General features: G+C 42.5%; 1 protein-coding gene across 1 annotated transcript in view; it reads left to right on the top strand.

The window, feature by feature from the left end:
• LOC119647974 (E3 ubiquitin-protein ligase AMFR-like) overlaps positions 1-25,884 on the top strand; it is a 175,838-nt gene that overhangs the window by 42,223 nt on the left and 107,731 nt on the right. The window contains exon 2 of the mRNA XM_038049346.1: positions 22,875-23,457. Coding sequence (XP_037905274.1) covers positions 23,044-23,457 — 414 coding nt within the window. The 5' untranslated portion in view covers positions 22,875-23,043. The remainder of the gene's footprint in view (positions 1-22,874; positions 23,458-25,884) is intronic.

The following is a 25,884-nucleotide window of genomic DNA, read 5'->3' as shown; positions in this document are numbered from 1 at the left end:
TCCGATAATTTGATGGTACCACCGTAAATTCGGAACTCAAGCGACAAAATATATCAATGGATGAAATTTCAGCCTCGAAACTAGGCTCGCTGGGTGCTTCGGTGGTGGCTATTCGAAGCACATTACCACGTCGCCTTACAATTCGACCCTCTGAATAGACGCTACTTTCTGGTCCACATAAGCAACCCGATTTTAGACGCAGACTTCTTGTGTCGCTATGAACTGTTGGTGCACCTGCATAGCCAAACCTGCATAGACCCTCCAACCTCTTTAAAGTCGAATTTTGTTTTGGGATGAGCTTGTCCTTAGCCCACCATCTGCTTGATGGCGGGCTGCACATATTTGAGAAGCAACTTACTTCTGCTATTCAGTGCGCGGATTACTCTTTGCTTCTCAAATATGTGCAGCCCGCCATCAAGTAGATGGTGGGCTAAGGACAAGCCCAAAACAACATTCATTTTTATTAGCTCTAACCAGTTGTAGGTTCAAACAATACAATTTCGGTCGTTGTAATTCATACCCTTGGCGGATTTTGAATTGTATATAAACGAGCCAATTGCCACCTGTTGCCGCTTTCGGTCACGCTGTTCCGCAGGGTAGAGGCGCTGAGGCAGCGTCTGATGAGATCGCCTCTGCCCTGCGATCGAAACAGCATAGCCAATATTTAAAAATCTCTTTAAAGTCGTCAGAAAAAATGTCTACCTCCGCAAACGACACTCTTTCCATTGTTTTCGAGGACAATACCGACCATCGCATTCGCGCACTCCTCCGAAAATATCGCAATCACTACTGAAACTAGTTCCTCCTAGACGGTTAAGCACGATGTGCAGTGCCACATCAACCCCATCGATTCTCCGATCTTCTCAAAGGTGCGTCCCCTATCACCACAGAAGCTAACTGTTGTTAAGAAAGAGTTCGATGATCTCTTGAAACAAGATGTTTGTACACCTTCTAATAGGCCTTGAAGTTTGTTAGAGCCCTTCATTCAAGACCGCAATGGTACACTACAGTACACTGTAAGAGGCGATGTGGTCAGCATTGCAGTCGCCCAAGATTATTAGCTTGATTTGGCTCAGGAACTCATTCACAGCTGAGTCGATTGGTTTCCGACGTCAAATCACGATACAAATCCCACTGCCACCAGTGAGATTTGAACCGTGACCTTCCGTACGACAGCCTTGTGCTCTAACCACTCAGTTTACCGGATATCCCTAAGCCAAACGATAAATAAAGGCCTTGCGAATTTTACAGGCGATTCCACTCATCCATGACTTTTCATTGACAAACTGCCGTCTTTTCGCGACTTTGGATCTTACCAAGACGTATAATAAAATCCCTGCAGCTCTTGAAGACATACCGAAAACGGGTATTTGCACACCTTTGGGACTCTTTGCGTTCACCAGGATGACATTTGGCTTGTGCAACGCTACACAGACATTTCAGAGATTCATCCACTCTGTCCTGCGAAATTTAGACTTTTGTTTCGTTTACATGGATGATGTTTTGGTCGCCTCTTTTTCCGAATCTGAGCATTTGGACCATATTGAATGTATTTTTCCAAGTCTCCTTGAGGCCGCTTCCGTTCCCAAGTGAAATTTCGCGGCCAGATGCACCTCCAACCCCAGATACCTCAGACACAGCGGTAGGCGCCGCTTTTCGCCCACGAGTAAACCAACCTGGCAACCGTTGAGCTTTTTTTTCGAAACAACCCAGCTCAACGCAACTCCAGCACCTACACAGCAGCTACTCGCCGCGTATCTCTCTATTAAATACTTCCGTTTCTCCTTTGAGGGTAGGCCGATTACTGGATTCACGGAACACAAGCCCCTTACGTTCGCGCTTAAACAAAAGCCCGACAAAACGTCGTCTCGCCAAATTCGATAGCCGAGCTTCATCAACCAGTTTCTTTCCGACATCCAACACGTGCCTGGAAAAGATAACGCGGTTGCAGACGATTTGTCACGAATCTTTCGAAGTTACAGTCCCCAGCGCGGTTGATTATAAGGCAACCGGTGAGGTGCAGAAAGACGACACAGAGCTTCAGAGCCAGAGGACAATCTCCAAATATAAGTTCAAGGAGTTCCTTAACTTGACTCAAACTCCTACTTACTTTGCGAGGCCACCTGTTGTGGTAAAAGTCCCCAAATCTCATCTATTTTAGTCCTAGAGCGGGGACCCCTGACGTGTCAGGAATACTATAGCTGATGCTTGCTATGTTGAGTTCAACGACAGTGTCTTTCAGGCTTGAAACGGCTAGTCTGTCTACCAGCATCTGCCCAAGATAATGTGTCTGGCATCTGCACTTTTCTTCCTCTATAATCGCCCATTTTATAAAACTTGAGTCCATGTCTTGGTCCCACGAGTACTCCGGGAACGACGTCAAACCACACAATCACATTGCCTTATACAGGGTACTGAAATTCTGTATTGTACGGTTTCGGTCTTAAATGAAGTGTTCTAACACACTTAAAAGCCCTAAGCCGATTGGGGCAGAATATATCTCGTTCTTACAACTCATTTGTCGGGGTCCTACTTCGCGACGACATCTGGCACATCAGAAGGAAGAAAAGGTGTATTGGAAACTAGCTAAAGAGGTATGCTCGGAAGCTTTAGTAAGATGGGTAGTGGGAAATTTTAAACCACTGAAATCACATGGGTCCAGGGTTACGCAGATGATATTGTTTTAATCTGAAGGGGCAAATATGATGATATCGTATGTGACAGAATTCAAACGGGACTGCGAATCACTAGTAACTGGTGCAGAAAGGTGGGACTGCACAAAACCAGCGCAAGGCCAATATAGTACCATTCGCTATGAAGCACAAGCTTCATCATCTGAGAGCCATTAGATTACATGGCATGAAGGGAAAATGAGTAACAGAGGTCAAATATTTGGGAATCACACTCGACCAAAAATTACTCCGAAGAACATATGTTGAAAATGAAAAAGTGGGGATGCACCCCGAAAATGCTGAACTGGATATACACTGCAATAGTAGGGCCTATGATTACCTAGGGGGCAATAAACTGGGCAAAAAGTTACAAAGGGAGTTACACAAACTTCAAAGACTGGTTTGCGTGGGACAATGAGAACTTGTCCAACGGCATCCCTAAAGGTCCTTCTGGGATTGACTACTCTCCATCTGCCTGTACAAATGCACGCAAAGAGGGTGATCTTCAGAATGTCTGGAAATACCAGTGAGGCGGAGACCTGCCTAAATCAGAGGCAAATTGGTTTTCTTTCTGGGTGGAACAGTTTCAAACACGTTGAAACAACAGGGCAAAATGGAAATCAGGAACTGGTTCCAAGTACCCCGACGGATCCCTTACGACAGAGGGAACAGGCGCTGGAGAGGAAAATGTAGTTGGAGCCAATGCGTAAGCACAATAGCATATTCCCGGCGGAAATATACGCCATAGACAGATGTGCCTTCTTTAATCTCCAAAGAAACCAAGCAGCCATCAAGGCACTTAAGTCCAACTAGGTGAACTCTAAACTCGTAGGGGAATGCCTTGAGAGACTGAATATGCTTGGTTCGTTCAACAAGGCCTGGATACTCTGGGTTATCAGGCAAAGAGGCAACCAGGAAACGAGCAGCGACCCCGATATAGAGCCAGAGCCATTCTGCGGAAACGGAAATGGGGTTACATTGAAAGAATGGATTTGGTCGTCCACCCAGGCCTATCGAGGTGCAGGTAGTAAAGGGGGACAACCCCGAGCGAGAGGCTTTCTCAGTAACGTGAGAACATAGTCTTTAACAAAATTAATTTAATTAGGAAAGTCTTGGGAGAGCCAACATGATTATTACCGTGGGACCTAGGTCTTCTCTATGAGACCCTGTGTGCACCAAAGCAATCTTCTCTCAATCTTTGCGTATTCGCGAATTCACTCAAGTTTTATGGATTCTACGTTTCACGGATGCTAAGGGACTGCTGCATATCAAGATCTATTCATATTAATTGTATTGAATTGCCTGACCCATCTCCGATACTTTTGGAATTTCGATGTTTCATCCACTCTTTATGCATCTAGATAACGTCGATTGGGGCCGGAAATACATGGACGGTATTGAGATAAGTTTTAGTTTCACTTTGAATGAGACATAATTCCACCTGACTCACTATTTACCTAACGGCTGGAAGCTTCGAATACCTCCGTACAAACGCCTCATTTTACAGCTACCTTATAATGTGTCACATGAGGAGTACAGCAGAACGCTCCTATATTTACAAAAGTACGTTCTGAAGTGAATCAGATTTGAAGATACGAGAAAACGATTTTTTTAGTTTTCTTTCAAACCAGGGAAAATTCTCACCAAATACAAGAAATTGACGCTAACTAGCCATCAAGGTTGAATAAAAGGAAGGTGCATAGCGACAAAGAACGTGCTTTTTAGAAACCAATTCATGTGATAATGGAAGCACACGCAAAACGTAAAAATTTCCATGATTTGCACTTTGTTAGAATTAAGAATACAAAACCTTAAAGTCAGTGGGACATAGAGGAAAAGATATTCTACGCAAATTTTATTCAAGATGTGCGAAATCTTTAAATATGCGTAAGTTGTTTAGATTTTCAGATAATGTTTACCAATTTAAGATTCTCTGAATCTTCCAGCGTTATCAAGCTATTTTTATGAAGTTTTCTCAAATATTTGTGTCAAAGAATTCTAAACTAAAACCGCAATTACTTTTCAAAATCAATTAAGTGAATAAAAATTAATGAGTTTTGAAAATCTCCCTAGTCAGCTTACAGAGCCTGGACATATCTTCATTCCACGACTTTGGCAGTATCTTCTTGCTGTATTTAGCAGGGCACGAGACTTTAAAGGCGGTCGTCCGGTTTGGTGGAGCGCAACACTTTCACCTTTGCCTTTCTGACTCCAAATCGCACTTTGTAGTCTGCCTTTTCCAGTGCCCTCAGGCACTCTCCGTTTATACGGAGCAGAAAATGTTGGCTGTTCGCCTTCTCCTTGGTAACTACCCAGTCGTCCCTGGGTCTTGAAAGCGCAGGGATTAGACGGATTTTTGGCAACCAAATGTGAGCAACCGGCGTCCTGGGGATCTCGTCGTAAGGGATGCCTTTGAGCTTTATGCCCTCAAAGACATCGCTGATCATAGCGACGCACGAACCGAGATATTTTTCATTCCGTTTGGGGGCACTACCGGCACCGCAATCTTGCTCAGAATATGCCTTCACTTCTAGAACTAGTTCTTGAGCAAGACTCGGATCGACTTCCGCTTCTAAGTCGGCTTTCGGTGAACTAGTTCTTGAGCAGGACTCGGGTCGACTTCCGCTTGTAAGTCAGCTTCCGGTGAACAACATTCTTGAGCAGGACTCGGATCGACTTCCGCTTCTAAGTCGGCTTTCGGTGAACTAGTTCTTGAGCAGGACTCGAATCGACTTCCGCTTGTAAGTCAGCTTCCGGTGAACAACATTCTTGTCAGCCCCTGTTTATGAGGGTCCTACTGGTCTTCGCTACGCTCAGCTCGATAACAGTGAATTCCAAACTGGAAGCCACTAGTTCTTCTGCCGCCTCAGTCCTGGAGGTCCCTACAGTTGGAGGTACTACGGCAAACATCGGCTATACTGTCCTCGACGGATACAGCCTACTAGCAGGATGCCAGCAGCTCGTCCTCCGGTGATACGCCTAGCATCCTTTCCTTTCAAACGAGATGTCGCCCCCACTCATCCCACGATTTCGCATTTTTGGCAATTTTTCATAGCCGGGGGTCGTGGAAATTTTAAACTTTCTTCGATTTCCGGGGGCCCCTCCCGAACGGTGGATTTTCCACGATATCTGGTTAAAATTCTTGCACTTCCTGAATCGGGGCCGCCTCTTCTTTCGAACATGGTATCGCCTACACCAATCCCACAATTTCAATTTTTTGCCCATTTTCCCTAGCCTCAGTCCTGGAAATTTTCAATTTTCTTCGATTTCTGGCGGCCTCCCGAACGGTGGATTTTCCACGATATGTTGCCTCCCCGACGACCTGACGTTAAAATTCTTGCCCTTCCTGAATCGGGGTCGCCTCTCCTTTCGAACAAGGTATCGCCGACACCAATCCCACGATTTCACATATTTTCCCATTTTCCCTAGCGGGGGTCGTGAAAATTTTCAATTAATCCGCCGATTTCGCATTTTTCGCCAGTTTTCGCAACCTGCAAATTTTCAAACTTGATTGCTATCGAAACGTTAACAACGCCTCACATAGGGACTGACCTCACGGCAACGACCTTTGGCTATCGAAAACGGACTATGATTGGTTTCTGGAATGCGTCCATGCTCCTCGACAACGGTAGCGAGGGTCCTCAGAATGCTTGCTTTCTCCTACTTGAGCGGAAATTCCAGCGATATAAACTGGATATTTTGGACCTAAACAAAATAAGATGGTGGGACTCTGGAGAGTACTCCTCTCCTTCTGGCCACACTTCTGGCAATGTGCTTTTGTACTCTGGAAAGCCAAGTGGTAGCAGACCCGAATCTTGTTTCGGGTTGCTGATGGCTGTCGCAAGGCGTGCTCTCTTGTCTTGGGGGTCGGTTTTTGACAGCTTTCTAACTGCTAGAACGGAGTCTTTCGATGTGATATTGTAGTGGTAATGGTTTATCTGAATGCAAAGGTCGGATCTGACAACACCTTGCTCGGACATGTGGTGGGAAAACGGCAACCGTAATCGTGTTTGAACACAGAGCCTACCATAAGAGCAGTTGGGTTCCAATTGATCGACGCGGTACGAGCAACCAGATCAACCATTTGGCAATCTGCAGTACGTTTAGGAGTTTTGTTGTAGATGTGTGTAACAAGAGAAGCGTTGATATCGTCCTAGTAAGGGATCATAGTCAAGAAGTTCAACGTAGTGTACGCCCCGATAAGAGAAAATTTGCGCTGGCCAGGGAAGCGGAAGGTGTCGCTAATTGCAATCATTTCAGAACTGTATAACGCATCACGAAAGAGCTTGCATGTGATCGAAAATTTTTGGATGGTCCTGTGAAGGACGTCAACGGTTGACTTCTCGTCCACGATGATGAACAACTAAAGAGGTATAAAACACACTTCACCATGGTTCTACATAGTATTACGTCCGCTAATGTTAGGCTAGTAAAATCCAAATCCAGCCATCAAAGCACTCAAACGGAGTAAAGCCGCTGGGCTTGACGGTCTCTCCGCAGAGTTATTTATCGCTGCATATGCAGTTATTGCAGATCTGCTACTTCCACTGCTATCTTAGGAATCCGAGACCTTTCTCAGACAGTTAAGATTCCAAAGAAAGCAACCGTTTTAAGTGCGACAATTGGTGCGGTATCTTGCGTTCGTCTCAAAGATAGTAGCTAAAATAATTCTGGAACGCATCAAAGAAGATCTAGAAAGCTTGATCAACAGATAACAGGTTGGTTTTCCGTCTGGATCCTCCTGCATTGGGCACATCAAAACCCTACGGATCATTTTGGAACAGTGCGCGGAAACTAAATCTTCGCTGCACCTGCTCTTCATTGATTGTATCTAGAGTGCTCGACGTAGGAAAAACGGAGAAACTCATAGCAATTATCAGGGCGACATATGATGGCGCGAAATGTCATGTGCTGCACCGAGGTAAAATCTCAGAGAATTTGGATGTCCAAAGCGGAGTCCCCCAGGGTTACATCCTGTCAACGATATTATTTCTTCTTGTTATCGGTGACGTTCTTCGTGCTGTCTTGTCCCGAGGACGCGGAGGAGTAGTACAGTGGATGATGACATTTTCCAAAAACACCTCGACCATGCTGTTTGCTCTCTCATCGGATCATGAACCTTGGCCAAATGGCCCTGGATTTTGGAAAGGGAGGCAAGTAGAGTCGACCTGAAGATGATCACCAACAAAACCAAGTTTCTCAGTCTGACGGGTCATCGCAATATCCCTATATGCATTAATGGTTAGAGGAAGCTCTAGGTCTAGGAAGCATGATTTCTGCCGCCGATGGCACCGAACTAGATGTTGGCCGATGCATTAACAGCATTAGATCTGCTTTCTCTGCCCTGTCTAAAATCTGGAAATGCAGTTATCTCAAGACTAAGCTCAAGTTGAGGCTGTTCTCTACTATTATCCTTTCTGTGTGCTATGGGAGTAGCACATGGAAAGTAAACTCCACCGTTACCCAAAAGATCCAAGTTTTCGTCAATAAATGTCTGCGTCGTATCATCGGGGTATGCTGGCTTGACACTATCTGAAACGAAAAATCTGGTCGGAGTACAGGCTTGGCACTCCTATGCGATATGATTGGAAGACGAAAGTGGCAGTGGATAGGTCACACATTAAGAAGGGACGACAATTGCATGTAGCGAAGATCTTCGCTCATGTGGGTAAGAGTCACGTGATGGTGGTGGATGGCAAATCCGCTAAGGCAAACTAACGCAGGAGGTATGGACCAGTATCGAGGCCAGTAAACGAACTATAGTTTAGAGAATTTACTTTTGTTTTTAAAGGCTACATACTTAAATATTTCAATATTCGAACATGAATGAAAATAATTCAAAAATAAATCTACTTTGCATGTTTTAAAAAATCCCTGAATTTAACTCTACAGAAGAGAACACAACGAACGATGTATTGATTGTTGGACACGTCAGTCCAGAAAGTCACGAAATATTCAAACTCATTAACAATAAAACCTGAACTCTATATTCGTCGATATAGCCAGCTGGTATCTCTCACAAAATTTTAATTTATTCATAACGTTTTTATTGGAAAACTATGTAATAAAGACATAACATTACGTTGGGTTTCCATTGATTTTATCTACTTTGATTTGAATACTTTCTTATGATGACTCAGGTTTCTCTGTAGAAATCAGTTTTCAAATTCTCGAACTCGTCATCAAGTAACTTCTATTGTATTTTGAAGACGCATTTTTTTAATTATTGAGTCGTGACTTTTGGTTTTAATTGTAAAAAATTAAATAAATAAAATAGTCGTGATTTGCCTTGAAAACTTCACCATTCATATGTGCTCCTATTTTGCCTTGTTTACTCGTATATGACTGTACTACGACTCTTTTTTTTACGTGGGAACTTCGGGCAATCGATAGAAAGTTCGAAAAATGTGGAACATTCACGTCTCTTCTTCCTCTGTAATATTCTCCTGCAGGGTGATACATTCGTGCGATATATATCGCAAGTGGAAATGAGTCCTAGTATCTTACAAGTTTCGAATCATTATCCCTACATATGGGTCACCCCTAGGTAACGATTTGTACCAAATTCTAGTTAGGGATGTACTGCAGTTTACCATTAGGGCCAAACTTGAGAATCTTGAAAGAAAACTAGTAATCTTGCCCTAATTCCCGCTATGGTTCCGAGTGCTGGCCGACTAGCAAAGACAACGACCAACGTCTCGCGGTAATGGAGACCAAGATGTTGTGTTAGATTAGTGGGTTAATACGCTATGATCATGCCCGAAATGAAGAAGACATCCCCAATTGATATGAAGTTACGTTGCTCGTGCGAAAATTTCAAGAAAGGTCCCTTGAATGATATGGACTTGTATCCCGCATTGATGAGGACTCACTAACTAAGATTGGCCTGATCGTCTAAGTAGTGAAAAACGACCTGAAGGCCGACCGAAAGAACCACGGCTTAATACACTAGATTTTGATTTGAAAACCTTCTATATCCATCTGGACCAAGATTATAACCGAGAAAAGTGACGAACTCGATTTAGACGACCTGGCCCTGTTACCAAAGTGGATAAGGGCTAGAGAAAAAGAAGGAGAGGTACGGACAATTTCTTCGTCCACCATACAAAACCAAGTTGCACTTCGAATCCTCACACGTCGGTTCATTTAAAAACTCCAGTTACCAATGGTATTTCGGCCTTGTAGGAATAGTGACCTGTGTAGAGGACTATTCTACTTTTTCTTTTTCGTCACTTCTGAAGGAAAGGAGGATTTATAGGAGTCGGCTTGAACGGAGGAAATTTCTCTAACCTATGTCGGACCCAATGAATGAAAGATTTAGGGTGTGATTGACACCATTGAAGGAAATACATCGTATAGCCAGCCGTGACGGGAGATTGATTTATGGATTCTCAAGCTTAGGTTTTCTATATCGGAAACCATTTTCGATGTCACCTTCGTTTTTTTCTTTGAGGATGATTGTTTGGCATTTTTATGGTTTGGAGGCTAGTTACCACTTGGTGAAGTATCGGCATATAAATTCAGTCGAACCTTGCTTCATCGTCATATTGTAAGATCCTGATTGGGTTAGACATAGAAGTGGCTTTCTGAATCCGCTGTGAAAAGTGAGGAGAGGTTTGCAGAGAGTCTTCGGCGATTCCTGCTGGACTGATGCACAAAGAGAATAGCTGCTGTTGAGCTTCTGCTCGAGCAGATGTAAGCGAATGTTGTCCAGCTTCTAAACGCCGTATTGCCATACAACATCGAAAACTCTCCTTATGACAAGGAGACAGGCTACAGTAGTGCCTCATAACTAGTTCCGTGGAAGATGTCGATTTTGCTTGGTTGGCGAACTAGAAGTCTGGGATAGTAATGCTACTACCGCAGTGTTTGTTTACCTGAAAATTTCGGCGGAGGTTGAGAGGATGAAGAAAGATCGTGCCTCTAACACACTTCCAAAGAAGTGGGCATTCAACAGGCAATTTTTGGTGTGACAAAGTTATTTTGCGGAATTGTAGTAGTGAACCTCATTGCAAGGAAAGAATGCTGGAAGAGTCCAATATGGGTGGCTATTTGGGTGTAGGGTGGTGAGATTTGAATGGTACTAGAATAACGCGACATATACAGAGCCAGTTATGGCTTCAAGCCAGTCGATGGTTACCTCTAATATTTGGGGGCTTTGTGGGAAACTAGAAATGTAGCGCCTGTGGAAATATATCATTTGATCAAATTTGATCCGGTTTCATGAAGCAACATTTTAATGTATTTTAATACAAATCTTTATTATTCTCCTTTTGACCCAATACAAGAATGCTCATGGTTAATTCAATTTTCCAATGTCGGGATGGACTTTAGCTCCTTCAGCGATTTTTTTTTTGTTTTTCGGTGTCGGGTCTTTTTGGCGCGTTATTCACTAAGTTGTTAAACAGGTTCGACGGCATATCCAGCAATAGTCGGTTAGTTTAGTTTATGGGGAGAGCCGCAGCACTAAGCATTCAGGCCTTCTTAGACCCATTGTATTATCCTCGGAGATCACCTATTCCCAGGCTTCTGCGCATCTGAGACCATTCTCCAGAGACGGAGAATGCGCAGACTCTTCGTTGAAGAAAACCTTACCGAGATATATTCATCTGAAATCTGAGAAGGCTGACTAGTTGCATATGAAGGGCCGTCGCTTCCTCACTATGGCTGCATGTGGCCGAGACCACCACCCCAATTTGTTTCATTTGGTAGTTTAGAAAAAGTTTCCCGTTTCCCGCTCAAATGCCCACCCGCTACCTAGCTGCAGAAATGCCATTGTTGAGGACCTTCAGGAAGTCCAACCAATTTGGACTCCAGTGCACAGCGGGGTTTTCATTAATAAACTAGCACACCAGACTGCCAAAAGAGCTACCCTAGCGGACAAACCCAAAAACCTCCTCCTCCACCAAAAAGTCCATGAACATCTGGGATGAGGAGAACCAACAAACTTCTAGTACAAAAGGGAAGTTTTCGTCAACATCTTTTCACGAATTCCGAACAAGTCTTGGTTCTCCGCGCTAGAACTAAAATCTAAAACCACCAAATTGGCTAACTGCATTGTCATCAATCAGACCTTCAACAAGGTGTTCCTGGCCAGGATAGGTGCCTCAACCACGGTGAAGCCGAAACAAAAGACCACATCATTTTCCACTGCAGCAAACTCCAACAATTTCGCCCACGGACGTAAAGCCATATACAACTGCAAGGGAAGAAGTGGCTCGTGAAGAACGTTCATTAGATGAGTGGCTACCCCTTGGCAAAATGAGACAAGAAGCGAATGGACTGCACGGTTCATTGGCCTCTTAGGTACGTGCCTGACCCGGAACCAAGGTGAGACTATTTCCTTACCCAGCCCCTAAGTGCGCATGAAGGTTTTCAGTATTAGGCACGGTATCCTGATTGTATGTTTTGCAGTCAGTCCGCCCATCACATCCTTTTTTCTTGTGAAAAGTGAGATGAAATCCGTCAACAGCTTTATTTAAACACAGGGGATCGATCATTAATTCCGAGTAACGCTGACAACTGGAGCCGTGTTCTTCTCGTAACAAAGAAAATTGAAAATATGTTTTTGGGAAATGAGCACTCAACATCTGCGAGCCGCTTCGGTCACGCTGCTCCCAGGGCAGAGGTGAGGCAGCGTCTGACGATCTGCCTTTACCCTGGTAAGAAACCGTAAAGCCGTCGCCGCTTAATTTTTAAGAAAATTGAGCTCGACAAGTGGGGGGTCCTCTTCCCTTCTGTTGGTCAAAGGAATTCCTTAATTTGAAAGCTTCGCAATTGCGGGGCAACTGGGGGATTAAACTGAAGTAATGTGCTGTTGCTGACTAACTCTCTGACGATGGGGAGGTCGTAGTCCAGTCATTAAATATTTCAACTTTCGATGTCTTTCAGTCAAGACCGATTGACATGGAATTTGTGGTGGACGTGTACTGTTTTATGCCACTAAAATATTTGCGTTTCCGATTAAGTAGAATCCCCAAAATGCTTTTGCGATATTTTCAATGATTCCGTAATCAATCATAGTTTCATTGAAAACCCAAAATTTCGAGCAAACTCGTTATCCAGTTTTTGTTGCATAGCAAAAATCGCCAGGCAAATTTAAATTTAATTTAAAAAGCCATAAACCCAGACTAATGAACATATGCTGCTCAAATTTCATACGAACGCACAGAAAGACTCCACTAACCCTGGAGAAATATTTTTCTCGACACCGTTTAGGAGAGCGGCTTAAAGGGCCCAGTCCAGGTCAAATTTGGTCAGGTAGTGTGTATAAGGACCTTTAATTAGGATGGTGTTTATCTGTGTGGAAAGTGCTTAAAGTTGGGAATGTGGGCCTCTAACGGTAGTGCAACTTGATTTCACACGAGAGCACTATTTAAAGGGTACACCTGACTATAGAATTAACGTTTAATTCAATGATCCATCGTTGGATACCAGTAGACTAATCATTGTGTTAAACGTCTGCATGAGATGCTACGATTTCCCAGCGAACTGACGGAAGTCTGTAAAAATTGATTATTGAAGACACATTTGGTCGGATAAGTGAGGGGTTGCTGCCACACGGTTTGGGATGAAGGGCCCGTTTTTGGATGTTAATGTACTTGGAAGGTATCTTCAAAGGGGTCCTTAGCGGCTTAAGGAGCCACACTCACTGAACTTTGTTCAATTTGTTTACCTAGGATTTAGTCCCTGAAGTTTAAGTATCGGTGGTCTGACAGTGAAAATTCGCCTAGGACCCCACGTTCGAAATCATGAAACCAGTTGAAGTGATGAAATCAAATAGCTTTCTCCTCGAGGATTACATTTGCTACTATCCCAAAAAAAATACGTTCACATCACAATCTGTTATAAGTTGCAGATCGCTTGATTCTGCATACACTACCAGATACCTTAGTTCTTGCGTCGGCGAAAGACACGAAGAATCATAGAGTAAGTAAGCAGAGGCAGCCATGACGTTTCAGTTCTGTAAGACAACCGCAACTATGTATCTAGTCCCCTTTATTGACGCAGTTCAACAGATTTCCAGAAACCGAACCAATGGCTTTTGTAACAGAAATATATAGGAGTATTCCTGGAGCCTTGATAGCTGCCAGTAGAATGGAAGGAGCTTTGGCATGCTGTACTTTTATGTTTGTACACATAAGTGTAGTCTAACGCGAAAACTGGTCTAACTGAGACTGCCAGTTTATCCCCACTTTCCGCCGAAAGTTCTTCCTTCTATCCTTAGTAGCCGATCAACGCCGATGTCCTCATTCTCATGAAGCTTCGCCTTCTTTTCCAGTACCTTATGCTGCCGTCGCGTGGAAATCCTTCCAGGTTCACGGTGTCCATTTTATATGAATCCGTTTGCATATACTGGTACTAGACCAGTTGCGTCCACATCACCAACGTCCCTTCCCTCTGCTTTTCATGGTAGAGTCAGAAGAAAAGGTTCTGATAGCAAGATTTAGTCTATAGTCGTCTCTCTTTCGGGGCTTAATTTTCTTCCTGTCAAGCCACCATTTTCTGGAAGAGTTTGGCAATAACGTCACTGATAGACTGGCCGTAGTCGGGTTCCCAATGACCCTCATTACGGGAGTCACTGTATTCTCCTCTCTAACTGACTGCACCGTAGACACATTGAGTGCAGGCTTTCTACTGAAGTGGAGAACATGTCGTCCACAGATTTTTTCTTGGGGAATATGCGTTTGGTGAAGCCTTTAAACGCATTGTCTCCGCTGATTGGATGGCTCGAAGTCGCGATTGGATTTGAAGTCTTTAGCTCCTTACCATTTGGAGAGAGAGTAGCTTCCATCTTTATGTGTTTCGGATTCTCTTAGTGTAGTAGTGAATTACTACAGGCTACGCCACCAGGATAAGGTAGTATCCAAAGAAAGTTAAGGCATCGGTGGAAGATACCTCATTCTGGCTTCGCTGGGGGAAGGCCATTGTTGCCTGAAGTTCTCAAACTGGTTGATGTATTTCCTTAAGTTTCCTACTTCTCTGAGTACAAACCTATCATAATAAATAAAGATAAGTATAAAAGATAAATTATATCATTATTGACTACAAATTTTATAAAATTAGAAAATGACCAACAATTTGTAGAAAATATCAACTTTCTATCGGTCTCTCTCTCTAAAATCTAATAATTCTCCCATTAAAGGAACGATTGGTTGCACAATCGTCCTATTAACCAAACCATGGTTGCAATTTCAGAAAATTGCTTACATTGCGCAATTCTATGTCATGACGTTGTGCAGTAGAATGAACACCAAACAGCGGAGTTATCGCAAGAAAGGGCTTGTTAGCCGAACAGCAACTGTTGCTCGTTGCACAAATTACTACAATTTCACGCCAGTTAGTAGATACAGGCGCAACTCGAGCCAGCTTCAGACCACAATCTTTCATATGCGTGTATCTCGTATGCAGAACATTCCATCTTAAGTGGGTATTATAACTTTCCTTGAGCAATCAAAGTGTCCGCTAAGTCGCCTGAAATGTGTGTAGAAACCAGGGGGCATGGAAATAAAGTACTTCGAAGTTTACGTAACGCAAATGCAATTTTTCATGTAAATCAAAACAGTTTGGTAGTCGGTAGGCATTGCAACGGTAGAACTTGCAGCGGTTTTACATATACGAGTAACTGCATGAAAACAGAACTTATTGGAAATTATAATGTTCTGGGTATTTTCAAGGAAACTGACAGCTCGATTCTATGCGCAGAATGAGGGGTTGACAATTTTCTGATTCAATTTCAAAATCAAATCTGACTATTGTCTTTCAAAAATGACATAAGATTCTATCTTCCAACCACTCATGCCAGTTATGCAAGTAGGCATAAACCGTTCCAACCCCTCAATTGTTGTGAAACGCTTCGTGACACTAATAAGAATCGCATTTGATATTCACGACAAAATTAACAACGTGGTCCCTCCATAGCCTACTGAAATGTGTAATTAGCATTAGTGACCTGCACGTCAGCGATTCTCAGCAGTTCCTGTTGGTGGTTCTGTTCTACACGAGGCAGACAAATTACAAAAAAATGTTGTTTGATTGCACTAGCATTTAATTTTTCTCTGTCATTGATAATTTATGCGAGTCCTCCAGTTTACATACTATCAAAACATTGCAGAACCTTTTTTTTTGTCACGTGCAAGCACCTCAAATCTGTACTTCTTAATGAGCCCAAAGTCTCGACATTATTCTAAACAATTTGTGTATTAATGAAGTGCCTTGTCAAACTTCCAGAAAATTTACATAAACGTGTATTAATTACAAGCATTAAGTGTGTCATTATCTAGTATGTCTTCGGACCTACACAACTTTAATTAATTAGTCACATGTTAGTTGCTTGGTAAGTGTTTTTTTTTTTTTGTTTCTTCAAGTGGCCTTTCAGCTGTTGGTAAACTTTGATTCTATGCTTCTATGCCTATTTTATTTAGATAAGAGGCTGAAGTAGAGAAATACGCATAGTTCTGACACCTATTCTGGTTGTATTTGCTTTTTTTGGCTGATTCAAAAATGTAAGCAATGCGGAAATTAGTCTCATTTATCATGCTTAAATGTACATAATCAGGTTTTCTTGAATTGAACAACAGTTCCTGCCAACTTATCCACCGACCAACTGATCGCAGACCACAATTAAGACTAATTTCGCTTTCAATGTCGAAACTGTACATCCTTCTGTTCAAATCATAGCAATAGCACGACAAAAATGTCACGAATCAAAAATGTAATTAAGCTATTGGGGTGAGAGTATACAAAAAGGTTCTTTATAGATGAATTTTTAAAAATGATTGGAATAAAAATAAATTTGATTAGCAATAGATATAACGATTTGTGGTAAATAGAATTAGGAGAGTGGTATTGTGTAGTAAGAGAAAGAAATAAGTATAATTCGATATAATTCTCAGATGCTTCTGCAACAAGCGGATATAGCAATAGGTTCCAGCGAAAGATTTTTAGCTGCAGAACTTTCAAAAAAATCTCCTGACATGAGCCGTCGATTGGCGAAAGTATTTTTATTGTTAAGGAAATGCCAAAAGCGTGGCCTCCACCAGCTTGACCTGCTGTTAAGAATCAATCGATGGTGGGCGGCCCTGGTAAGGAAAAGACGGGAGAACTTTAGCATTCCCAAGAACCTTCACATATCTCTAACAGTTTTGTAAAGCGGGAGGCTTGCGATTGCTCGCAACTTGTCCGGGTCCGGTTGGATCAGGGGAAATATTCTGGCTGTGAAATCTTACCTATCGTTCGAGGATTTTGCACTTTTCAACGTTGAGAAGAAGACTGGACTCAAGGGCTTGGCTAGATTCAAGATAGAAAAAATACGACTACCAGCGAGAGAATACGCAAAGTCATGGATCAGCGATTTAGGCGTCTATAGTCACCACAAAGTCTTCATTCGCCGTTTGGTCTATGGACCAACTGTTTGAGGGTCTGCATATATCCTGCTTGAAAAGCTTTTCAAACTCTTTCCGCGCAACGGCGAGTTCCTTTGGCGATAGTGAATGCACCAGATAGAGAGCCGTTAATGTTGATGCGGTGTTGAAGATCATGTTTAACTGGACCGGAGAGGCTACATCAGTAGCTATGTTAAGGGTATTTTTGAAGAAGTGCACGAACGCGTGGGTCGGCAACGTCAATGTGGAATGGGCAGGTGGAGGTCATTCCTGATGACGTTGCACCACTACCATAATCGCACAGGAAGTCTGCACCTGGGAGTGTTAATATCCACTATGATTAAACGGCACCAATACGTTCATCGAAGTCGAAAACTTAGGTTTTATGCTGCTGGCACCACTTCCAAACCCTGAGGCGTTAGTCGATAGTACTTGGATACCGGGAGAATCGAAACTTCACCGCCTGTATCAATTAAATAGTTTTTTTTTTCGCAAGGGTCTACTCAAGGAGTCGTAAACGGAAAAGCGATGCAATGTTGTGCTTCGGGTAGCTGTCGTCAGGGCCACCAACAAGGTCATTTTTTTTTCGTTGCAAATATGCAAGAGTTGCTACATTTTGTAGCCTTTTCCGCGAATATTCAGTAGTACCAGCATACCTGTTTCGCCGACGCCGTATTAGGTGTTCCTTTAACAGATCGTATGAGCCCAATAGATTCTGCGTCCAGAGCGACCACGCGTGGCGTCAAATATGACGCCGGTCAGCGCAAACTGCGCCTCGAGTTGGCGGAACCTCCGGGCTCTAACGCCATAAAGGGGATACGCGCACGGCCGCGGGTTGTGTCGGCCCCGTTGTGTCCTTTTGTAGTATAACCACAGCTGTAGTGTGGAGTGGAGCACGGAACCCAAAACGACAGTGGGAGCGAACCGAAAGGACAGTGGAAACAGAAGCGAAAACTGTAAGAGCCGAGTATCGAAGCGGAACACACTACTAAAAACTTCACGCCGGTTCTTGCGGCTAGTGTATATTTTTATTGATTAAAAATGAAGAAAAATACCTTAAGTGCTTATTCTAAAAGTTGTACTGTTTTTATCCAGCAACTTAGTCCAGAGCGGACTTCGCAAGGTGCAAGAGATAATAATCCAGAAGCTCTTCGTCGTCGCCTCACCGTCTGTGCTGGTCGTCAGTCTGTGTTATGTTGCGAGGAGTATCAAAGGGGTGATCAGTTATGTCAGCAAATTTATCCACTTCTGGGACGAGGTCGATGATGTCGGTCTCAAAAGACTTGATGGCCTCGGTAGTCTCCTCGGTGGTCTTGTCGGAACGATGATCGACCTTTCCTTAATTTCGGAGAATTTGCAGGCAATGAGGGCGATGTGACAATCCAACAATGGGATGTAGCCGTTTGAAATTTGACCGGGGTGGTTGAGCACGATGACTTGGGCGACGGGAGGGTTGGGTTGTTCACTGTTGGTTTACCATAACCTAGTCGTCTAATGTACCCGAGATGATGTTTCTGCCAGGAAGTCTCGAAGTGAGTACACTCAGCTAGTAGGAATCGCTAAAAGTAGTTGTCGTGCGACAGGCTTGTGAGTCCAAGCGAAAATAGGAAAACACCAATTTGACAATTCCTCTAAACTAGTGTCGGGATCACCACTTTTATATTTAAACTAGTTGTTTCAAAATTTAACCAAGTAGAATAGCAACTGTGCCTGAGCACCTTCAGGCCGTTTTGGCTCAGTTTCAACACCAAGGTGAACCACGATTGTGGATTTGTTCTTCCTGGCATGCATGCACTTTACCATCCAGTACCCGGGTTTTGTCCATCAAGCATAACCTGCCCTGCCATTTTTCGAGGGTCGTTTTTCCAATATCCGGCTTGCTCTGTTCTGCACAACTTGGTGTTCGCACTTGTAAATTTCAACTGACCACCGAAGTAAAAGTTGAGAATGCCTCTTGGAGCCACTTTATGGCAGCATCACCCATGTACTCCAAATGGAGGAGCCCATTGCGAAAACCTTGATTATTAAACCCTGGCTTTAGTCCAGGCTCCAACATTTTGTTTCCATAGAAATTCTCGGAAACTTCTCTGGCAGCCGTCACAACTGAGGCTTCAGCTTGTCGATCCTTCCTCTTCCACTTTCTAGTCGATTTAGGCAGTAGTACCCTCAAAATGCCAGCTTTCTATTGAAATGGAGAGAATGCCTCCCACAGATTTCTTCGTGGGAGAACATGAATTTGGTAAGGCCTCCAAAATCCGCGTATCGATCACGACTTGAGTGCTTATAATTACGGGTAGATTCCAAGTCTGTGACTTTTTATTATTTGAAGAATCAAAATCCTTAGCTTCTATATTCGTGTCTTGGATACCCTTAGTGTATCAGTAACCTACTTGAGGTTACCCCACCACGACAAGGTGGTGTCCCAAGGGAGAAGTTTACAATACTCCTAATTTTTCACTATTTGAAGATTTTTATAATTTTTTTGGTTAACAGTTTTGCGTATGATTCGGCTCCACTTTCTTCTGTTATCCTTTTCCGTAGGAAGATTTTCAAACCGGATTTTACCCCATTTTTCAATGTTTCTGTTCGATATTGTAGAAATGACTAACCTTTTTATCCCCATTCAATTGAAAATCATCAATAAGAAATTCTAGCCTAGAAATTACACTTTATATATTGGATCAGATGGTCCTACGACGCCAATTTTTTCAAAACAGGATCAAGCTACAAATGGATCATTTGAGATCGTCTCCAAATCAACCCTAACAAAATCAGGCTTTGCAAATGGAACAAAGAAAACTGATCGGAGACGTTAGAAAAATTCATTGTTTGGTACCTCGCGGCAATGGTAACAGAGATTTACGCTAGTTCAGTAACGTAATATGCTATGACCATGATATAAATAGATGACAACCACAATTAATATGGGATCGCACATGGGGCACGGAATGTTATTACTTATTCGCGGTTTAGCTACGAGGTATCTAACTGGTCTGTGGCCCTTGTTGTTCATATATTTTTCACACGCAAGTGATCGAAGAATGCCGAATATGTACAATGTTTTTTTCCACCATACAATGTCAAGCAAAACGCCGAGAGACGAATCTCTTGTGTGTTGTCTACTTGGGATCCCACCCATTGTCCAGAAGTAAGGGGAGGTACATCTTCGGTGGTATGATCATGTAATTTGCACTAGTCAGAATTCACCAGCCAGGATTACCAGCCTGAAAACCCAAGCCGACCTAAAGACCGACCGAAACTGCGACGACCTGATACCCTAGATGGTGATTTCAGAGCATCTCGACTCCACTCGAATTGAATCTTTGACCGAGAAATTTGTCTTCGTCTAGGACGAAGAAGGCTTCTAGCCTTGACATTTCGGGCAAAATTGTCAAAGAGTTACGACCTATCACTATCAAGTATCTCACAGTTATTCAATAGGATTCAGCTAATATACTTCTCACGGAGCTGGAGAACCTCGTTGGTTACAATGATATCCAAGGCAGGCAAGGATTTAACGCTAGCAAGCTCATATCGACTATCCGTAGTATTAAAGTTTTTCGAGAGCCTCTTCCTGGTAAAGCTCTTACCCTTTCTTGCCGAAGAAAAAATAGTTTCCTAACATCAATTTGGCTTCCGCAAAAGGCATGGTACCACGGAACAAGTTCATAGAATTGTGGCGGAAATTAGCCGATCATTATAGGGGGGAGGAAATATTGTTCTGCAGTGTTCTTGGACGTAGTACAGGTATCTGATAGAGTATGGCACGAAGGTCTGGTGTACAATATTAAGAAACTGCTTCCCGTTAATGTTCACAACATTCTTGAATCCTATCTAATTGGGCGGAACATTCTTGACTCCTATCTAATTGAGCGGAAGTTTAGAATTCGGTACAAGAGTTTTGCCGTGCGTGACCACAACATCAATGCTGGTGTACCGCAAGGAAACGTTCTAGAACTGATGTTTTACCTTATCTACACATCAGACATGCCAACTAGCAGTAATTTATCTACATTTGCGGATGATACTTCGTTTCTAACTACTCATGCCGAATCTCGATTAGCATCTTGGGTCCTACAGCGGTGTTTATATCAGATCGAGGAATGGCTAACCATCCGGAAGATCAAAGTTAATCAGTCGAAATGCACTCATATAACGTTCATGCTCCGTCGGGAAAGCTGCCCCCCAATCAACTTAAATGGAACCCGTATTCATCAATCTAGTGATAGTGCAAAAGGCATATTAAAGTTAAAAAGCAACAGATGACCATTAAAGTAAGGAGTCTAAACTGACTTTTAAAGAAGCGCTCTATGCCTAAATTGGAGTACAAAGTCCTTCTATACAAGTCATAAAGCCTATCTGAACATATGGGATTATGCGAGAATATCTAATATAGAGCTATTGCAACACGCGGAATCCAGAATTCTGCATATAATCACAGGTGCGCCTTGGTTTTTGCAAAATAACCAGCTTCATAGAGATCTACAGATATCCACAGTCTTGCGTAAGATTGCAGCCTATACCAGTAAATATTGTACAAGCTGACAAATCATCCCAACAGTTTAGCAAAAGATCTGCTACGAAAGTCCAAAACTCGAGGGCTCAAAAGGCTTTAAATATTTGAAAGAGGGTTCCAATAACATTAATATGTGTAAAGGGGGACGAAGACGGCTGCTGTGGTTTCTTACCAGGGCAGAGGCAAATCCTCAGACGCTGCCTCACCTCTGCCCTGGGAGCAGCGTGACCAAAGCGGCTCGTAGGTGTTGTACGCTCCTTTTTACAATTCGTAAAACACAACAAGGGTACGAATTATATTCAGCGTAAATCCGCCCATAGTTCGGACCAAAACTTGGGCGGAGTTAGACAATTTCTTTTTAGGGATTGAGGAGTTCCAATTTTTGCACTTTGGGTGTTAACCCCAAAAACAGGAGTCCGTGGACCATAAAGAGTGGGAGCAAGTTGCTCTCCATTTGGTCCGGTCCGACATTAAATGGATGCGGACTTAGGACTTCTCAATCCCTAAAAAGAAATTGATTAATATGCGTTCTACTAGTTCCTAACAATCATGCATACCTCGATCTGTCAAAAAAGACATGTTAAGTATCCTAATTTGACTACTTAATGTGAGTGACATTTTCTGTAAATGAAAGGCTCATTAATAAAAGAAAATATTTTAAAAAAAAACTGTAGCCTGGAGTGCGCAGTCCTATTGTACTGTCTCTTTGTGCGTCCATTCTGACAGCGCTTATCGCTGGGTTTTTGGTAACCTAAGGACCGTCTCCTAATCTCAGAGAAGATGCAAGTTTCTCCTTTGCATTTCCACTGGATTAATTGGTACTGAATGAATTTTAATTAAGTTTAACTCTCACGAAACCTTTAAAATAAAATTGACAGCTGCCCAAGAAAAAATATGCAATTTTTATTACAGAAAATAAAGCATTCTCCATTCACGCAGACCTAATGTAATTTCTGCTTTCTCCTAGTCACTGTTGGACTAGTTTCGCTCTATTCTATAACTTTGAGTAGCTAGCACTGTTCCTACCAGATCTTGGGAGTCAAACTGCATGCTAGAGCTACAATACTCTCTGGATCCTAAATGTCGAATTATTGTCATACATATTTTTGACAGGAAAGATATGACCACCTAAGGTTATGTGGTATCATCTTTAACATTCACTTCTCCTGGAGTTTTCTGTATGTAGGAATATCTCTTCAGGATGTTGAGTTGAGATTCATCCTTTAATGTGCAAATCTTTATTAAGGATAGGTTTTTCTAAAATGAATCTAACTTAAACTAACGAAGTCTTCCCTTTTTCAGATAATGAACCGGACTGGTTGAATCATCGACACCGAACGACTTCTACCCTAAAATGTGAAGGCAACGTTTCTGCCTTACGACAAAACATAAGCAGTAACAACCGAAAACTGTATAAAACCTTGCAACAAGGATAAAAATTAAAAAAGTCAAACAGATAAAAAGTCCCAAAATGCCAACTGTAATTGTCGACAGAATTCCTTTGCCCAATCTTAAGATCTACACGACAATCAGTGTACTTCTTCTGAGCGGATGCCTCTACTATTCAGTTCGAGCCACAAGTGATCCCTATTGGCGTTTGCATACGAACTCCTCGACAGTAACCACGTCAAGTTTCCTATCGCAGGCCGAAGGTATATTAAGAACTGATGAAAATGGAAAATCAGTGATGACAGGAATCGATGGACTGGAGTCGAAAATGCAGAGAATGCAAAAAGAGATTGGGGAGCTAACGGAGCGTATTCATCCGGCCGAACTGCTATATTTGGAACTGATAGATGGCCATGCTAAAAATGAAACGAGAACGCTTGGGAGACATCTCAAAGATATCGCTACGTTCATGTCACAGGAGCCAATATGTGTTTGGGTGAGTAAAGATACTTTTATGTTGATTTTATAATTATCCCTTCCATCTACATATCTCGAGAACGACGATGTATGAATGATGCATTTACAGATCACTGAACCCTAAATTTTAGTCTCTGCTCTTTCTGCTTTACTGTTACCATATCGTCAAAAGATTGCAGAACGTAATAGTTCCGAAGGTTCTTCAAACAAATGCATTATATAATACGAGTACCCAAATATTCCATACATTTTCATGCTTACCCATATGAAAATTCAAGCAATCACAAACAGAATGCGGTTGACTTTCAACCTGTCAAAGTATAAACTTACCTTTACTTCAAAGTCATTGAAAAGTTGTTTGCATGGTTCTATAAACAATCTTCTGGCATTGATTAAAGTTTCATATGAAATGTGCGCTCTGATAATCAAGCTATTATAATAATTATATGCGGATTATATGAAAAGAACAGAATCGCAGCTCTCGTAAGGCCAGCAGTATCGCTGAATACAGCACGTATGGTCATTATGCTTGATTAAATACATTTCCATAAATTTGTCATTGATTTTTTTCAATCGAATCCAATTATTTTAATTCTAAAAAGTATGCAATCAGTATGCATATAAGTGAGGCTAACCGTAGCCGTCAAAACCAATTTCGTATGATTGCAACCAGTTTATTCTCTCTCGAGGTGCCAAGCCTCTTTCTGGTCTGACAATTTAAATGGCATTTCATGATCAACTTGTTAAGTATTTTTGGTATCAACTCGGTAGAAACGACTAAACGCGCAGATCGAAGAAATGATCCAAATTATAGAGATAATGCTTATAACGTCAGAAGGAACTTTAAAGAGCCTCAAAACGCGGCATATGTTACAAGGTAACCAATAGACATTTACTGGCTTGTTTCCGCCACTATCCTTTCTTAGTAATTTCTAATAGAAGTGATGTGAGCTCAGCTGTAACACAGGTTTTCACGTTGATCGAAACATAATTTTAAAATGCGAGATATTTACGGAGCCAATAATATAATATAATAAGATACAGGCATACCTCAACTCAGAACACTTCGAATTTACATTTGGTTATAGGTAGTGATTCGGCTCAAAAATTCACCACTTTCAGCAAACCTTGCTGTCAGTATCCGACAAAACTCCAAACGTCTAAACTTCTGATCTTCGTTCAAAAGGTGAGGCACCCATCTGGAACAACATTCCGTGGAATTTTAGGTCATTTCTAATGATCCGAACTCTTTATGCAGCAGTGCTTGGCATTCTTTGGTTACCAAAATATATGGTCAGTCTGCATAAAAATTCCATAGCGTCGACTCCTTCATGAGAAAGAAATTGTGCGATTATGCGTTGCTGCACTGAAATCGAGAACGCTATTGACAAATTGGAAAGTATGAAACGGGCGGCATCTGCTACTCCTAATGATCCCATCGAACCTGACTAGACGTTCCGTTTATACTTGGTTTACCTTCGCATATATAAGCCGGTGATATATTTCCAATATAGACCTGTCAGAGAATTAGTTGGTCAACTAAATTTTGCCTGGAAATCACTAGTTAAATATTTTCCTCATTGAGGGTAAAATTGACATGTTTAAGTTTGGTCCTGACTGGCTTTTCGTAGAGTGAAATGTTGAAAACTGACTAATTTTTCAATTCCAGTAGATTATAAGAGGAATACCAATCATATTCCAATAAATTATAGGTCAGGGGTATTACCACAGTTTGCAAGAATTTACCTAGCTTTTCTAAAGAAAGAGAAAAAAGAATCCTGCAATCAAGATAATTTTGTACTATGTTGGGGAAGGTAGGTAGGTATCAGTGGCCGCTCCGAGGAACCCAATTAGCGCTTTGGTGCGCCGTTTTGGTGCCACAAACTCCTAAGACCGTGACTGTTATTATGGGAGCAGGGAGGCAGAGTTCAGTCGGTTCGGATCTTCAGAGCCAGGTCGTAGCATTCACGAAAGAAAGCAGCTCGCCCACCCTGCAGCTATAAATCTCTCTGAAGTTCCCAAAGAAGCCTGACTTTAGCCAGAGCTGGGGAATCGCAGGGAAAGTGCATTAGGGTTTCCCTTCCTTCTTCGCAGCTTCGGCAGGGTATGCCGAGCCTAGCGGCATGGTCCCTTATGGGTCAATGCCCCATGCAGACTGCCGTAATCTTGAATGCATTTGGACGCGTCTGCTACAGGAGCTCTCGTGATCGGGCTATGTTATAAGCGGGCCAAATTCTCCTTGACTTGGCACAGCATGTTGGGGAAAATAATATATTGTCGCCCTTCATCTCTTGCTGGGCTATAGCGCGTCAACCTCTTGGTGGGGTACAGCGCGTCAACCACGCCTACGCGCCATCACTCACGATTACCTGAAATGTCCTTCAGTGCCTCCCACGACTCAACTTTTCAACAACCCGACATGGGCATGGATCATACGAGCGAAATA

This window comes from Hermetia illucens, chromosome 2 (assembly GCF_905115235.1).
Source record: "Hermetia illucens chromosome 2, iHerIll2.2.curated.20191125, whole genome shotgun sequence".
Classification (NCBI taxonomy): Eukaryota; Metazoa; Arthropoda; class Insecta; order Diptera; family Stratiomyidae; genus Hermetia; species Hermetia illucens.
This window is presented reverse-complemented; position numbering and strand designations above follow the sequence as displayed.